We start from the raw sequence: 18171 nt of genomic DNA, 5'->3' as shown, positions 1-18171 counted from the left end.
ATAGATTTCACATATATTGGTAATGCCAGAAGCAAATTAATATATACATATTTTATTATTTCTTGAAATCAATAGTTTCAAACTATTGTTGGTACATGATATGTAAATATATAGTTACCATATAATTCAGTTTGCATATTCCCAAAAGTGGATATATAATTTACTAATATTTATTAGTGATCCAATATAATCAAAGTGATAAAGAATCACAAAATGATTAGTTGAAAAGCTTCCTGAAGAAGCCTTACATACAATTGCTACTTTGAGTAGTAAAATGTCTTTGTATGTACCTAGATGTGTAACTTTTATCTAGTTATGAAAGTGATAATAAATAACTTATTATATGTACTTGTTGTACATTTAAATATATAATATATCAAGTCATGATAATTAGACTGATGAATAGTCTATTAATAAATTAGACGACTTGTTAAAAAGATATCAGGAAAAATGAATGATATATTATGGTTATATCTATTTGACCATTACAATAACATGATGAAGTTGTCATGCATCTTTTAAATTATACACATCATTGAATTGATGATAGTGTTTCCTGAAGAAATATAAAGTTTGATAAACATAATAGTGACTCCTGAAGAGTGTATATGTTTTGGAGAATAATATAATTATATTATTCGTAAAACTTGTAATGATTATGTTGTAATGAATTTACATTACATTTTGAAAGTTTCATTGAAATACAAATTATAGTGAACCTGAAGTTCATGAATTGAATTATTTTGACATGATCAATCATATGCAATAAATTGTCAAAGAATTTGACTAAATTTTGTTGAAGAACCAAAAGATTCTTCTCATTGTTATTTATAAGGCTCAAAAGAAGAATGTGCATATATTTGTACATAGAAAATATTTAAATTATATTTTCTTAACAATCTTGAGCCATTGTTAGATTTTTATTGCATAGTTTCTTATCGATGTGATAAGATTATATAATCATGCATTTACAAAATGTGTAAATTTATGTATTTCTAATTATACACGTATGACTCATTCTTAGAAATGAATTAAGTTCATAAGGATTGAACTTGAAACTGAAGTTCATTGAACCTAAAGTTCAATGTCATATAGTATATATGAGTTTAAACAAATATTGATTCATTGTGATATACTGAAATCCCTACAGGTATATTAATATTATTAGATATCACAATTTTTAAAAATTCTCTCGATCAGGGGGGGAGAAGCAGTTGGGATGATGATAATTTTTGAAAAATGATCCTTGCACAAAGTATATAAGAACAATATAGTTCAAAATGATATATACCAACTGCAAATCAATATTACTCAAAGTTGAGATAGAATGAGTTGAAAACGCCTGAAGCGTAAATGAACAATGTAGAAATTATTAATAAATGTTCATTTGATTTGCCCTGAAGTTGTTAAATCTAGAGGTACTCATGGAGATACCTTAATGTTATAAAGTATTAAAATGATAACCGTGATGAAAACGGTACTTGAAGAGACTCCCAAAAGAAGTTAGACATAACACATTTGATCATAATTGAATCCCTGAAGTGATTCTATATAGGTACCTATAAATGATAAACATATTTGAAAAATATGTAATTTAAAGAGATCTCTATAAGTTATGTCAATATGGGAGGAAATTATCATTTATTGAAATTTTTGTCGACGATAAATATTGAATGTTTGCATATGCAATAAACTAACATGAGATAGCAAGGATCATGGTATTAGATTTGTCGAGAATCATCGACTTACATTTTGATTTTTGGCCAAAATATTATGACGCAATCCAGTAAATTTACTCACATAAAGTGAAGTAAGACCTGTAGGGTGTGCAAATAAATATTTCTAATGAGAAATTTGCATATATGTATTTGTACATAATGAATTGTTGTACAAAGTTTGCATAGACATGAGATTGATTGAAGTAAGGCTTAAATATTGAGAAAATATAATCATGATTTGATTATAGCCTGGAATATATTTTATGAGGATTTATAAGCGTCACATAAATGTTACAACAAAAGGTTATTTATTTGGAGCTCCTAATGTAGTGAGAATTTGAAATAAGCCTTATCTTAAAATTCTAGAAGAATTTAATACATGTCTTAAGTGATATAAATTCAAAGTCGCGCGCACTATATGACAAAGATCTTTGTATGAAATAAAGACATGTAAGTAAATTATTGTTTGAAAAATACGTATGGTTGTCTATGCAATATAAATACGTAAATTATACGTTGTGATAGACTCTTGAAGAGTTTTTGATTAATTGAAGAACAAACTTTTATTTCTTTTGTATTTCGAGAAATATTAATGTATAAAGTTTGTTCATTAGTATTGAAGTCCTGAAGTACTTCATATGTATCAAAAATTATAGATATATGATCATTTGATATGGAAATTAAGATCATACAACAAGATGGAACAAATATATGGTCTTGGAGTACCATCATTGTCACAAATGAAAATTTGTAGTACCATTAATGTGTTATGTTCATATCTACTTGAAATTTTAAATTTTAGTATGAACAAAGTTGTATACACACATGAATGATACAATTAGTTGGATAAAGACTAATGTTCCACGAACCCCTAATCTATAATTTAGAAATCTATACATACTCTGGAAGAGTTATAGAAAATATATGATCAAAGATTGTATATGGTGATATTTTAAAAGTGATAAAAATAATCTTATGAGATCTATTATCACCAAAAGAATTATGGATCATATGTGCATGAGGGGGAGACATATTTATGTTGCACTCTTTTTCCCTTAGTTCAGGTTTTGTCCCACTGGGTTTTCCTGGCAAGGTTTTTAACGAGGCAACTTGCAAATAGTTATGAATATGAAATATATATTGTACTCTTTTTTCCTTAGCTCAAATTTTGTCCCACTGGGTTTTTCTGGCAAGGTTTTTAACGAGGCAACTATAAATCATGTTAACATACTTGCATTTTATGAAGCAAGTAGAGAATGTGTGTGAGTGAGATCATTGACATAGCATATTCGGGAAACATATGGATTGCACTCAATAAAGAAGTATCAACCCAAGCAATTCTCTATGGATAATACTGCTTGCATCGTTCAACTAAAAGGAGGTACATTGAAGGAGATAGAGTTAGAACACATTTCACGAAATTCTTCTTTATACGCTTCAAGAAAATGCATATTGGTGTTCAACATATTCAATCAAGTGTCAATCTTACAAACTTATTCACAAAGTTATTACCAACATCAACATTTGAGAAGACGGCAGACAAGATCGAAATTCGTCGATTAGAAGATCTCCACAAATGCCTAAATGAGGGGGAGGGAGTTAGTTTACACTATACTCTTTTTCCTTTGACCAAGTTTTCAGCAAGATTTTTAATAAGACAGCTATTATGGACATCCAAGGGGGAGTGTTATAAATATTATTAATTATGTGGATGTCCAAATCTTTTATTTATTGTCATTAATTGTAATCAACATTCCTCTTTTCCTTAGTTTCCCTTTTTCTTAGTTTCTTAATATCTCACTCTTGTATTTGTATAAATAGGAGTTCACCCCATTGGAATAAACAACTCAGAAATTCTCATTCACTTTCTCTTTCTCTCTTCATCTTCTTCTTCTTTCTTCTCATCTACTTTATATTATTTTATATTATTTTATAACAATATAAATAATTTTTATTTATTGATAACATTAAGTACTAAACGTCATCTTATTAACTTGCCATAGTAATTTGAATGCTATTTTTGTAATTGACATTTGACAATAAAAATAATTATGTTGAATAGATCTCCTTATAAGCTCAAGTATAACAAAACAGGAATTTGGGCTAATATGTTTCAATACAGATTCTCTGCCAAGACTCTTACTAGAAATCAGTTGCAACTGAAAACCATAAAAGCAGTTACAATAGATTTCAAAAAATGACTGCAACAAGAAAATTTTGCTCAACCAGAATTTGGACCAAGTTTTATTCTTGTGTGATCCATCATAGTAGAAAGAAGTGGAGAGAAAAGCTCTTGAGTTGTATTCGTACACAGAAAGAAAAAGGAAAAGAGTTAGTTAGCTAGAGAGAAATCAAAACAGATTATCAATCATGTTGTGATTTGAAATTTGGTGCAAGTTTTGTAAAACTTGTTTGGATTAATGAAGATCAAGCACTTTGAGGTAGCTTGACGGAGACGTAGCCCATTTTTTCTGAGGTGAATTCCGAGATCAAATTATGAGGTTTTCTTCTCTTGTGCACAGTTTGTTTTTCCTCTCAAACTCTAACCCTAATTTCTATTGTGTACAAGTTTTTGTGTTCTTGGTACTGTGTTTGTGATTTCTGTGTGTGTTTGATTTGAGAGATTTAAGACAATCTCTCAAATCTTGGAACCCTAGTTTTTCTCTCATTTGAGAGAGACAAAGTCTCGAGGTGTTTCTCGAATCTTTAAGCTAAGAGATCAATCTTGTAGAAAATAATGAATCGAATTATATGTGTATTTCATAGAATAGTACATATTTATATACAAAGCTAGGAGACTAGGAAATAGGAAACTACCAACAAAATAGGAAACTACTAAATACAAGTTACCCTAATTCTTTTACACCTAATATACAGCTAATACTCTAACACTCCCCCTCAAGCTGGAGCATAGATGTTAATCATGCCCAGCTTGTTACAAAGATAGTCTATCCGCACCCCATTCAAAGCTTTTGTAAAAATATCTCCTAGTTGTTCTCCGGTTTTCACATATCCTGTGGAGATCAGACCTTGTTGAATTTTCTCACGAACAAAATGACAATCGATCTCAATGTGCTTAGTTCGCTCGTGGAATACGGGATTCGAGGCAATATGAAGAGCAGCTTGATTATCACACCATAATTTTGCTGGAATAGAAGTCTTAAACCCGAATTCAACCAAAGCTGATAAATCCATATTACCTCACACACGGACTGGGCCATAGCTCTATATTCTGATTCAGCACTGGATCTAGATACAACATTTTGTTTCTTACTCTTCCAAGAGACCAGATTGCCCCCAACAAATACACAATATCCTGAAGTGGATCGTCTATCTACCTTGGAGCCTGCCCAATCTGCATCAGAAAAACACTCAATTTGGGTATGTCCATGATCCTTGTAAACTATACCTCGTCCTGGTGCTCCTTTTAAGTAACATAAAATTTGTTCTAATGCTGCCCAATGATGAATTGTTGGGGAAGACATGAACTGACTGATAACACTAACTGGAAATGCAATATCTGGACGAGTCACAGTTAAATAATTCAACTTTCCAACTAACCTGCGATATTTCTCAGGATCTTCAAATGGTTTCCCATCACGTGTAAGATGCACAGCTGGATTCATTGGAGCATTGCAAGGTTTTGATCCCAATTTCCCTGTCTCAGTTAGCAAATCAAGTACATACTTTCTTTGAGACAGAAAAATACCTTGTTTACTCCAAGTAACTTCAATCCCCAAGAAATACTTGAGTTCCCCTAAATCTTTCGTGTTAAACTGGGTGTGAATGAAAGACTTAAGGGATGAGATGCCTTCGCATCATTTCCGTAATAACGATGTCATCAACATACACCACTAACAAAATGATACCAACAGTGGATCTTTTATAAAACACGTAATGATCGACTTACTTTTCAACAAACCAAACTTCTCAACAAATGACTAAATTTACCAAACCAAGCACGAGGGCTTTGTTTCAATCCATATAAAGATTTGCGAAGATGACAAACTCGTCCTAACTCCCCCTGAGCAACAAACCCAGGAGGTTGCTCCATATATACTTCTTCCTCAAGATCTCCATGAAGAAAAGCATTTTTAATATCAAGCTGATGCAAAGGCCAATGATGAGTAGCTGCCATGGAAATGAACAGTCGAACAGATGTGAGTTTAGCAACAGGAGAAAAAGTATCACAATAGTCCACTCCATAGGTTTGAGCATAACCCTTGGCAACAAGACGGGCCTTTAAGCGAGCAACTGTGCCGTTCGAATTGAATTTAACCGTGAACACCCATTTACACCCGATGGCCTCGTTTTCCGAAGGTAAATCAACCAAGACCCAAGTACCATTCGCAACCAAAGCATTCATCTCTTCTATCATTGCAAAAGAAGCCAACCAGATGAGACATCGCTTCTCGAACAAGCTTTAGGAATAGTGATAGAATCAAGAGAAGCAATAAAAGAACAAGAAGAAGAGGAAAGATGATTATAAGACACAAAAGAAGTAATAGGAAAAGTACATTGGCGTTTACCTTTACGTAGTGCAATGGGAAGATCATCTGAGATGTCCAGATCTGATGACGAAGATGCAGGTGCAGGACATGAAACAGGAGGTGGAGGAGGGGGGCGCCTGGTGTACACTATAGGAGGCCGAGGGAGTGGTGGAGGTGGTAGAGGTGGTGGAGGTGGTGGAGGTGTAGACATTGTGGGGGTGACGACCGAGGCAGGTGAAGGAACAAGAGACCCGCCAGAACATGGAGCGTGCGCATAGGATGTGACAGAATAAACCAACAAATCATCATCCTCCCCCTGACTAGTAGAAGTAGTGGAAGATGAAAAATAAGGTGTATTTTCTACAAAAGTAACATCAATAGACACAAGATATTTGTTGAGATCAGGACAGTAACACCTATACCCTTTTTGAAGACGAGAATAACCAAGAAAGACACACTTTAGTGCCTTAGGGTCTAATTTGGTGACAGATGGACGGACATCGCGAGCAAAACAAACACTACCAAATACTCGCGGAGCAACTAGAAATAATGACTTATTAGGAAAAAGAATTTTAAATGGAATTTCACCATTAAGAACAGAAGAGGGCATGCGATTAATAAGAAAGCATGCCGTGGAAACTGCATCGGCCCAAAAAGGTTTAGGGACTTTCATTTGAAACAAGAGAGCACATGCGGTTTCAAGAAGATGTCTGTTTTTACGTTCTGCAACACCATTCTGAGGTGCCGTATCAACACAAGAAGTTTCATGAAGCATGCCATTAGAGGTCATATAAGATTGAAATTGAGCAGACATGTACTCTTTGGCATTATCACTTCTCAAAGTACGAATAGATACATTAAATTGAGTTTGAATCTCAAAGACAAAAAGCACAATATAGAAAACAACTCAGAACGATTTTTTATTAAATATAACCAAGTTAAACGAGAATGATCATCCACAAAAGTAACAAAATACCCGAATCCAAAGTTGAGACAAAATAGGAGAAGGACCCCAAACATCAGAATGAACTAACTCAAAAGGAACACTAGCACGTTTATTGACACGTGGACTCAAACTAACACGATGATGTTTGGCAAACTGACATGACTCACATTCTAACGAAGATAAACTACTATATTGGGGACACGAGCTTGAGCAAAGGAAGGGATGGATGACCTAAACGACAATGAGCCTCAAAAGCGGAAGCAACACTCGAACAAGCAATAGAGGTTGGCGGAAGTGGGTCAAGAACATACAAGCCACCAGATTCATGTCCTTTACCAATAATCTTCTTCGTCATAAGATCCTGAAACAAACAATGATCAGGAAAGAATGAGATGCAACAATTTAGATTACGAGTGAGTTGACTAACAGAAAGCAAATTAAAGGACAAATCGTGTAAATGTAAGATCGATGATAAAGATAGCATAGGTGTAGGAACAATAGTGTCGGATCCAAGAACGAAGGAAAGTGAATTGACCCATCAGCTAAGGTGACAACAGAAGTGGGACTGTGAGACTGAAAAGTGGAAAAGAGACGGGAATTACCTGTCATATGATCTGTGGCACCAGAATCAATGACCCATTTTGAGGATTTGGAAAGAAGGCAGGCATTAGAGTTACCTGAATCAGCAATCGCAGTGACAGAAGAAGATGAAGACTTAAGTGTTTCCTGATACCTTGAGAACTTGGCAAATTCATCAGCAGAAATAAGGACCGATTTGTCAGATGCATCACTAGTGCTTGCAATATTGGCAGAGTGTTGTGTCGATTCTTAAATTGTAACTTCCTACACTCAAACTTGGTGTGGCCTGGTTTCTTACAATAATTGCACATGATGCTCCCAGAATTTGGTGTGCGGTTATCAGGTCCTTGTGAATTACCTCCTTTAAATCCACTTGGAGTAGAGTTTCTTTCCGGTGCAGAATTATTACGACTCACCAAGGCGCTATTCAGAGGAGTTGAAGAGGTAGTCTCTGTGCGAAGAACACGAGTAAACACATCTTGTAAAGAGGAGACATCAGAACTAGAGAGAACTTGTGACTTTGCAGAGTCAAATTCAGATGAGAGTCCTGCAAGAAAACTCATAATAGCCATCTGTTCTCGTTGGCGCTGTTGAACTTTTACATCAGGACTAAACGGTAATAGCACATTAAGTTCTTCATATGTTTTCTTGAAAGCCATAAAATAATTCATAAGAGACTTATCTTGTTTCTCCGCGCGATAAAAAGCTTTGCAAACATCATATATGCGAGATATGTTGTCTTTGCCAGAATACAAAAACTCCAAGTAACCCATTAGTTCTTTAACCAATTCACAATGATTAATCAAACTAATTACCTCATTATCGATAGAATTTCGAATTTGAAGGAACAAGCGAGCATCCTCACGGAGCCATATTTTCCTTGAATCGTTTGTTTCTTCAGGAGGATCGTCAGTCAAGTGATCATCTTTGTCAATACTCCTCAAATACAGTCGAATCGTCTTACTCCATTCCAAATAATTCGAACCAATCAACTTATGATCCGTGATTTTAGACATTACGGGAACAACATCAGAAACAACAACTGATTTTGAATCTGATCTTATCTCTGCCATAATCTCAAAAGCAAACACAAAGACAGAGAAAAAGAACAAAAGAACACCAAAGAATGAACACCCAAACACGAAGAAGACAAACAAATACCGAATTACAACCTAGAACAGATGCGAGTGGGCTTAGAAGAACCCAGTGAAGAATCGGCAACAGAACGCCGTCGAAGGCGCCGTCACACGCGCCTCCACGCGCCGGCGCGTGAGCCCCACGCGCAGAAGCTTCAGGCGGCGCGTGAGCCCCACGCGCAGAAGCTTCAGGCGGCGCGTGAGCCCCACGCGCGAGGAATCCGGCGACCGGACTTCGGGGGTTCGTAGATCGGCGGCTGGGCAGTCCTCCTATGTGGGCGGTGAGAAACAATGTTCACTCCAAATAGGATTTTCGAAAAAAACAACCCTAAACTCAATTTTTTTTTTTTTCAGAACCCTAATTTCGAATTTCGAATTTTGAATCATAATGCTCTGATACCATGTAGAAAATAATGAATCGAATTATATGTGTATTTCATAGAATAGTACATATTTATATACAAAGCTAGGAGACTAGGAAATAGGAAACTACCAACAAAATAGGAAACTACTAAATACAAGTTACCCTAATTCTTTTACACCTAATATACAGCTAATACTCTAACAAATCTGTTTTGCTAGGGTTTGCCTCGTGTGAGGGTTTTGGTGGTTTTTAATTATACCAAGTGTTGTGGATGCATAACACATTTTTGAAAAATATCATATAATCCTTTTGTGTACTAATTTTTCTATCTTGGAGTTATAAGCTACAAATTCTAATAGTGGTATCAGAGCCTGTTATTCCACAAGAATTCAAGATACGCATTAATACAATTAACAAGCAAGATTAGAAGAAATCAATATTCAAGAACAAGAAGCAATTGATCCTCAAGATTAAGAGGAGGTTAACCCTCAAGCACAAGAAAGATTGGATTAGGAAGATGGCCTTGATCTTGATGATCTGGTGGATGTGCCACTGAGTGATCAACCAGAAATCTCTAAACCTATCCCTGATTTGAATTCTGACAAATTTAATATGAGTAGTATTAAAATTGACATTGATAAATTTAATGGTTCAAGTACTTACAAAATATGAAGGAGAAAAATTAGATCTCTGTTAGCACAGCAGAAGCTGCTAAGAGTGCTGGAAGAACCTATTGAATGGCCATCAGGAAGAATACCTAGAAGCTACAACTTGAATTATAATCTTCGATCTAAATGATGAAATCATTAGATTAATGGATAAAGAAGAGACACAAACAAAGATTTGGAGAAAACTGGAAGAGCAATTATAGCAGAAGTCCCTAACTAATAAGATTTTTCTCAAGTAGAGAATCTTTGGGCTTAAGATGAATAGATCCAAGAATCTTGAATAGAACGTAGATGAATTTCTAAGGATGCATATTGAGTTGGCTAATTCTGGAGAGAATGAATCTTTAAGTGATGAAAACCAGGCAATCACGATCTTAAATTCTTTGTCAGATTCTTACAAAGAAGTTAAAATAACAATTTAAGTATGGAAGGACTTTCATAACTTTGGATGACGTTATTTCTGCCCTAAAGTTTATGGATTCGGAATTGAGGAATTACAAGTTGGGAAGTTCTAATGGAGAGCTAAACCTGTGCAGAGGAAGGCCTCATCAAAAGAAGCCATGGAATAACAGGAAAAGATGTCACAGCAGAGGCCTTAACAGAGGTTGAAAATAAGGAAAAGGCAAGTCTCAATCTAGGGGACACTAGGATCCTAATGGATGTTTTCACTGTGGAAAGCCAATGCATTTTAGGAGAGAATGTTATTACTAGAAAAGAAATAACAAGAGCAAGCCTGATGTCAAGACAATGATGCTAATCAGGGAGAAAATTACTTCTAAAAGTAGAAAGAAAAACAACAAGAAGCTAATTTAAGTGATAATTATGAAAGTGGAGAAGTTTACATTACTAGCACTAAATTCAAGAATGAATGGATTCTTGATTTAGGTTGTACTTTTTACATGACTAATGATAAATCTTTACTTACTGATTTCAAGGAATCTAAAGGAGGAAAGGTCATCCTAGAAAACAATCAAACATGTCACATTGAAGGCTCATGCACTGTTAGCTTCAAAATGTTTGATGGAGTGGTACGGTCTTTGACTAGGGTAAGACTTGTACCTAATTTAGCTAGTAACTTAATTTTTATTAGTGTTCTAGATAACATTGGTGTTGTGAGTAAGATTGAAACAAATACTATGAAATTAAGCAAGGGTTTCATACCATAATGAAAGGCTACAAAGAAGGAGGTCTATACTATCTAAGGGGGGAACCAGTTTTTAATTGCCACAGCACAATAGTAAATTCACCTGAAGACTCTAAAGAAACCCTATGGCACAAAAGGTTAGGACACATTAGGGAAAGAGTTTTGCAACTAATGAGTGAACAAAATATTTTATGTAAAGATAAAGTAAGTGAAGTTAATTTTTGTGAGCATAATATTATGGGTAGGCATCATAGACTTAAATTTAAGGTTGGGACACATAAATCAAAAGATATACTTGAATATATTCATTCTGACTTATGGGATCCTGAAAAGGTTCCTACACATGAAGGATGTAGATATTTTCTATCTATAGTTGATGACTACTCTAGGAAGGTTTGGGTTTTTTTTGTTAAAATATAAAAATGATGCCTTTTCTAAGTTTCAGGATGGAAAACTTTGATGGAAATTTGAGTATCAAGAGGATCAAGACTCTAAGGACAAATAATGGCCTAGAGTTTTACAATGATATGTTTGACACATATTGCAGAAGAGTAGGCATTCAAAGATAGAACAATTAGGCCAACTCCACAATAGAATGGTGTTGCAAAGAGAATGAACATAACCATCCTAAAAAAATCAAGATGTATGGATTTTAGGCTGGATTAACCACTGGTTTCTAGGGAGAGGCAATGCTTACAGTGACATACTTGAACAACAAATGTCCATCAAGTGTTGTGGAATTTAAAAACCCAGAAGAAAGGTAGTCTGGTAAACCACGAGACTTGTCTCATTTGAAGGTTTTTGAATGTGCAGCATATGCACATTAAAGCATTGATAAGGTTTCAAACGTGCTTTGTCCTCACTCGCACGCTTCCTGGGAAAACTTCCCAAGATGTCACCCATCTTGAAATTACCCCAAGTCAAGCACGCTTAACTGTGGAGTTCTTTCATGATGGGCTACCAGAAAACAAGATGTACCTTGTTGATATAGGTAGTACCAATCAATCCATTTAAGCCCTCTTCAACTGTGTAGTCCCATACTTACATAGTCTCAAAATCATCCCACTTAACTTTCCCCAAGCGAAGTGGGATTGTACAACTACCTGGTATTTCCCTTTACGGATGACAGGACTACTGACTGTCACAATCACCCCCCTTACGGGGTCCGACATCCTCGTCGACCACACTTTCGGTTGGGTCAAGGCTTTGATACCATTTGTAACATCCCCGCTTCAAGCCTCTATTGGGCCCTTACACCCATAGAATGATGGCTCTTATACACGAGTACATCACTCTGTCTGCTTCATGGAATGACGACTGACCCTAAAGACCAACACAAGTGTTTCCAGCATACTTTATCCTCACTCGCATGCTTCATGGAAAAACTTCTCAGGAGGTCACCCATCCTGAAATTACCCCAAGTCAAGCACGCTTAACTGTGGAGTTCTTTAATGATGGGCTACCAGAAAACAAGATGCACCTTGTTGATATAGGTAGTACTAATCAATCCATTTTAAGCCCTCTTCCGATCCACTGTGTAGTCCCATACTTACACAGTCTCAGAATCATCCCACTTGACCTTCCCCAGGCGATGTGGGATTGTACAACTTACCCAGTATTTTCCCTTACGGATCACGGGACTAATGACTGTCACAATGAACTAGTGAGATTTAAAGTAAGACTAGTGGCTAAGGGGTTCACACAGAAAGAAAGAGTTAACTACACAGAAATTTTCTCTCCAGTAGCTAAATACAAAACCGTAAGACTATTGCTTGCTTTAGGTAATTAATTTAACATGGAAATTGATCAGATGGATGTCACTACTGCATTTCTATATGGTAAACTAGAAGAAGATATCTACATGGAACAACCTAAGAGTTTGTTAGTTCATGGCCAACCCCTCTCAATCACACTGGCATGCTCTGAAGCGTATACTGAGATATCTCAGTGGCACAATTGACTATCTATGGCTTGCCTATTTAGAAGTCTTCCCTTGATTACATTCGTACTTTTTGTGATGCCAATTGGGCCACTAACCCTGACGATCGTCGATAAACTTCATGTTTCACCATTTTCTTTGGCTCGAATCTCATTGCTTGACGATGCAAAAAAGCAGTATACTGTTTCTCGAAGCAACACAAAAGCTGATATTATAAGCCTCGTTCCAGTTATGGCCAAATTTACCTAGATAAACTCTCTATTTATTGAGCTCCAACTATCTTTACCTGTTGCTCCAATTGTTTGGTGCGACAATCTAAGTACAGTTTTCCTCACTACGAATCCTGTTCTTCATGCCCGCATCAAACATATTGAACTTGACCTCTACTTTGTTCGTGAGAAGATTCTTCAGTTATTGGTTCAAGTCAAACATGTCCCACATTGATCAAATAGTTGATGGACTCACGAATGCAATCTCGAGTCTTCAATTCTCATATTTTAGAAACAAATCACTGACCATTTGCCCCTACTCTGATTGAAAGTTTGAGGGGCATATTAGGAGAATTGTGTTAGGTAATTCTATTTGGAGTGTTTTTTTTATTAATTAGTACTTTTCAGTTATGAGTAAGTTCGTTGTGCATGACTCTTTTGAACTCACACTCAAAAAATAGGTGATGACTCTCATTAGCCAACTCACATACCGGACACTTTAACGAATCCAACACAACGCGTCTCTTGGCTAAATTGTCTTGTAATATCCCAGAAAATAAATAATATTTAAATAGGCATATTTTATTAAATATGTAATTATGTTGGTAATGAAGTAAGATTATGATCTTACTTAGGGTAATTATTGAGAATTTACTCAATGAAATAAATACCGTAATTTATTAATTGCGGAGATTATTTTGGGATATGTGAGTACTGAGGATATCAATTTTGAAATAAAATATTTTTTATTGGGCCCGACGATTTTGGTTAGAAATTTCACGATATTTATGGAAAAATTATTTTGAGAATATTCCGGACTAGTTTAGAAATTTTAGAATGTCGGTTTAATGGAATTAGCAAAATTACAAAAATGCCCTAGGTTATTTTAAAGTTTATTTTTTTTCATTGGGGGTAAGTTAGTCTTTTGCCCTTTTTACTTTTCTAGGGCTGAGTATTAAAAAAAGAAGAAGAAAGCTATTAATAGCAAACTTCCAAGGCAAGGAACATTAAAAAAAAAAGAGAGAACCAAGCTCTCCTTTCTCCTCTTCCTTCGAGCAGCTGCAACCAGCCATTGGGGGGACTTCTTTTCTTCAGCAAATCATCTATTTTAGAGCAGAATCTAACCCCAACTCAACCTAGAATCTTGAGGTAAGCTTCTCCCTTATGTTCTTGGTGATTTCCTAGGTTTTAAGCTAGGTTTTTATTAGTTCTTTATGGGTGTTCATGGATGTAGGCTTAGATGAGTTATGAGCATGATTTCTTAGTTGAATTAGGTTTGTTTTGGAGTGTGTTGAAGATTGAATTAAGTGGTTTTGATGGCTGGTTGAAATGATTAGCTACATAGGGATAAAATTGTGTTTTTCTTCACTTTGAAGTGTGATTTTGAGCAAATGGATATATTTCAATGAATTGGTTGTTGGGTTATGTCATGTTTACTATATTATACTGTTTTGGAAGGTTTGAGCAGGTTTGGTGGAGGTTTGATTGGTTTTTGGGGTGAAAAACCAGAAATCACCATGGCTGCCAGGAAAAAAAGGCAGGCCGTTTTTCTGTGTGCCTGAAAAACGGCCGACCGTTTTTCCTAGGAAAGGGGGATTTTGGGGTTTTCTCCTCAAGTCCGATCTGGTTCGGGGTGTCTTTCAGAGTGGAATTCAGGGTGTTTTAGAGATGGTTAAGTTAGTTTGATCCGGGGGAAAGTAGGGTGTGTTCGATTGTGAGAATTAGAGTTGATTATCAGAAATTTGATTAAGGTTTTTATTGAGTTTTGGTTGTTGTGACATAGGACCGGGATTGCCTAGCTTATTTTCCACTCAAGTCGGCCCGTACGCTTGAGTTCTGAACTAAGGTAAGAAAAGTATTAAATACTGTATAAGGTTAATATTATGATTGTTACAATATCGATTAAGATTGAAATCTCGGTATATGTTGTTGTGATTTAACCTTAATCGAGGTTAACGTTGTGTATTGATTGTGACTCGATTATGATCGAGGGAAATAATAGGAAACGATTATCATCGTTGAGACTCGATTATAATCGAGGGTAATGATATGAACCGATTATTATCGTTGTGACTCGATTATGATCGAGTAAAAGATACGGTCATTACCGTTATGAGTAATTACTCCTGAAACCGCAGATAGATTTCTTACTTATCGTTTGCTGTATCGGGCAACGATAGTGACATAAGTAGCTCGTGGTTAACGAGTGGTAAGGGTACTTTATAAAGTACCAGTATTGTGTGATTACGAAGTTGTGAAATGACTTAAGCATGTTATTATGTGATGATTTGTAACTGGATATATCTTTGTTATAATGTGAATGAATGGATTTTTATATTGCTTAAGAAATTAGTTTCTTTTCTTGCAGAATCTTAGTGACTCACGAAATGTAAGAATTCGTGCTTATAGAGATGTAAGATTGGAGTGCTTTATGAAGCACTGAGATTATGGAGTTATGGTAATGCGTGAATTAGAGTGCTTTATGAAGCACTGAGATTATGAAGTTATGGTAATGTGCAAATTAGAGTGTTATATGAAGCACTGAAGGTGAGTATTTATAATGATAAATGTTTAGGAAGTTGTATGAAACACAGAGATTGTTGATTATAAATAACTATGAATATACTTGATTATGTAATAAGTGTGCTCTCACAGGCATTAAGTTATTTATGCACCTTGAATATGTGTGACCTATTGGTATATATATTACATTGTAATGAAATTTGCTGGCACTTTTTATGATTTTATATAGTAGCTTTTCTTGCTGAGTCATTGTGACTCACGGGTGCTTCGTGGTGCAGGTAAGGAAGTTAGAAGCTGTGTTCGGCCATGAGTCAGTGGTCTCCCGGCAATGTACATATCAGCCGTGGGGTCTTGTCTTCTAGGCAGCAGGATCGAATTCCTTTCTATGTTTGGAAATGTAATCTATTGTAAAAAGATTTTTTTTTATAAACAGGGGATCCCTATATTGCAATAGTATTTAAAATGGAAGTCTTTATTTTGAATTTAATTAAAGATTTAAAATAAACCACACTTTTCTAAAATTTATAGATTAGTGATAATAAGTTTATAAAAGCACACACACGTGGCGTCCCTGAGGGTTAGGGCGTTACATGTCTTGTGTTAGGAGATGGGAGTGAATTACTTTCCACATAAAAAATTGTGTTTTGGGGCTACCATACGACACCACACAAACTTGTAGTACTCCACTCTAGATTTGTTAGACAAGAAATATTCATATAGTCTGTTTATCTTGAACTTGCCCGAGATTCATGCTTCACATATCTTTGACTGGGAAAAGGTTTCCCTTAATTTCTTGAGCTTCTTCTAATACCAACTGACATCGATTTTTCAGCTCATGAACCCAAACATCATGGCCTTTTAAGTAAGTATTATTGATCCATTTTACCCACAACACATCTTTTTTCATCGTGATAGCTTATAGATATCTTACCATAGCCGATTTATTTCATTTTATGCCTTCTCTGAAATCAAGTCCACCATATTTCTTTGGTTTACACACCAAATCCCATGAGGCTAAGTGCATCCTGCTAGAATTCCCATTTTCACCCCATAAAATTTTTTTACATAATTTGTCCACCTCAAGAATTATTTTCTAAGGCAACAAGAATGTACTCATCCAATAGCTTCGGATGCCAATAAGAATCGAGTTTATGAGTTGCACCCTCCCTGCATAAGATAGGTGTCTACTTGCCCAAATACTTAACTTGAGTCTGATCTTCTTTATGATAGTTTCACAATCTGAAACCTTCCATTTGGTGGGTCTTAAACTCACTCACAAGTACTTCAAAGGAAACAAATCCTCATTGTACTTCAACAAATTCGGTATCAGCTGCTTCTCTGTGTGTGACAGTCCTGCTAAAAAGATGTTTGACTTGGTGTTATTAGCCACTAAACCAGAATAGTTGCTGAAAGTTTCCAATGCAACAACAATACATTTACCGAGGCTTCTGACCCTTTGCGAAAAATAATTAGATCATCAGTGAAGCCTTGTTCACTAATCTCAAAGATTTACACAAAGGATGAAATTTGAATTCTTTGTTCCGAGAGTGGAAGCTTAAAAGTCTAGTAAGTATTCCATCACCAAGACAAATAAAAGAGGAGATATTGGGTCACCTTGCCTTAGCCCCTTAGCTCTTTTAAGTTGACCATGTATTCTTCCATTCAACACTAAAGAATAAGTAGAGCCTCTTATACACACCATGATCCCATTTAATAATTTGTGATGGAAATTTATAGGCCTTAAGAAGTGTTGCTCTAGAATGTCACATTCAGAGTATCATATGCCTTACTAATGTCTATATTCAAGAGACATGGAGGGGAGATGTTTTTTTCTCCAAAATCCTTTTAACAGATCTAAGATGAGAGCATCATGAGCTAAATATCTTTCCTTAATGAAAGTTTCAGGTAGACTTATATTAATTTGAGTGCCCAAAACAAGAAAAAGACTAAATATTTTGAGAAAAAAAAATTATATACATATATATTGAAGGATTTTAATAATTACATCAAATATGTAACTATGATAGTTATATTTATTTTTATCTTTGGATCACTATTAAACAGTTGTCATTAATTTAAAAATTTATAAAAAATAATTAATAAATTATCTATAATATGATATTAATTTGATTTTATTTATTTCTTTAAAATAAAAGAATTATAAATATTAATTTTTGAAAAAATTTTATTAAATGTTTTAATGAAGTTTTCTATTTCATTCAAAAAAAAAAATTAATTTAAATTTAAAAGGGAAATTTGAAAAAATATGCATAAAATACCTTAAAATTTTTTCCCTAATCTAATACATTTTAAAATTTAAAAAATATGACCATTTTACAATAAACCCAAAAATACCCCTCTCATTTTCAAACCTCAACTCTCTCTCTTCCTCTATCTCTCTCGGTTGTTCTCTCACCATTTCACCCTCACCAACCCTCTTTTTTTTTTTCCGTCG

At 35.0% G+C, this 18171-nt stretch overlaps 1 protein-coding gene across 1 annotated transcript; it reads right to left on the bottom strand.

Moving 5' to 3' along the window:
• Window positions 1-7201: 7201 nt before the first annotated feature.
• Window positions 7202-9214, bottom strand: LOC133031000 (uncharacterized). The gene is made up of 2 exons (XM_061104177.1): window positions 7832-9214; window positions 7202-7515 (listed from the first exon to the last, which is right to left on the bottom strand). Exons 1-2 carry the CDS (start codon window positions 8804-8806, stop codon window positions 7342-7344), a joined length of 1149 nt encoding a protein of 382 aa, XP_060960160.1. The 5' UTR covers window positions 8807-9214; the 3' UTR covers window positions 7202-7341.
• Window positions 9215-18171: the final 8957 nt, after the last annotated feature.

Source organism: Cannabis sativa, chromosome 9 (genome assembly GCF_029168945.1).
Source record: "Cannabis sativa cultivar Pink pepper isolate KNU-18-1 chromosome 9, ASM2916894v1, whole genome shotgun sequence".
In the NCBI taxonomy this organism is placed as follows: domain Eukaryota; kingdom Viridiplantae; phylum Streptophyta; class Magnoliopsida; order Rosales; family Cannabaceae; genus Cannabis; species Cannabis sativa.
Note: the sequence above shows the minus strand (reverse complement) of the source record. Positions and strands in the feature narration are given on the sequence as shown.

Bases quoted from the DNA above. Each gene is read 5' to 3' on its own strand.
- LOC133031000 (XM_061104177.1), bottom strand. From the start codon at position 8,806: ATGGCAGAGATAAGATCAGATTCAAAATCAGTTGTTGTTTCTGATGTT. The intron at 7,516-7,831 runs GTAACTCTAATG...TGTTTGTTTCAG, and splicing joins CACTGCGATTGCTGATTCAG to GATCTTATGACGAAGAAGAT.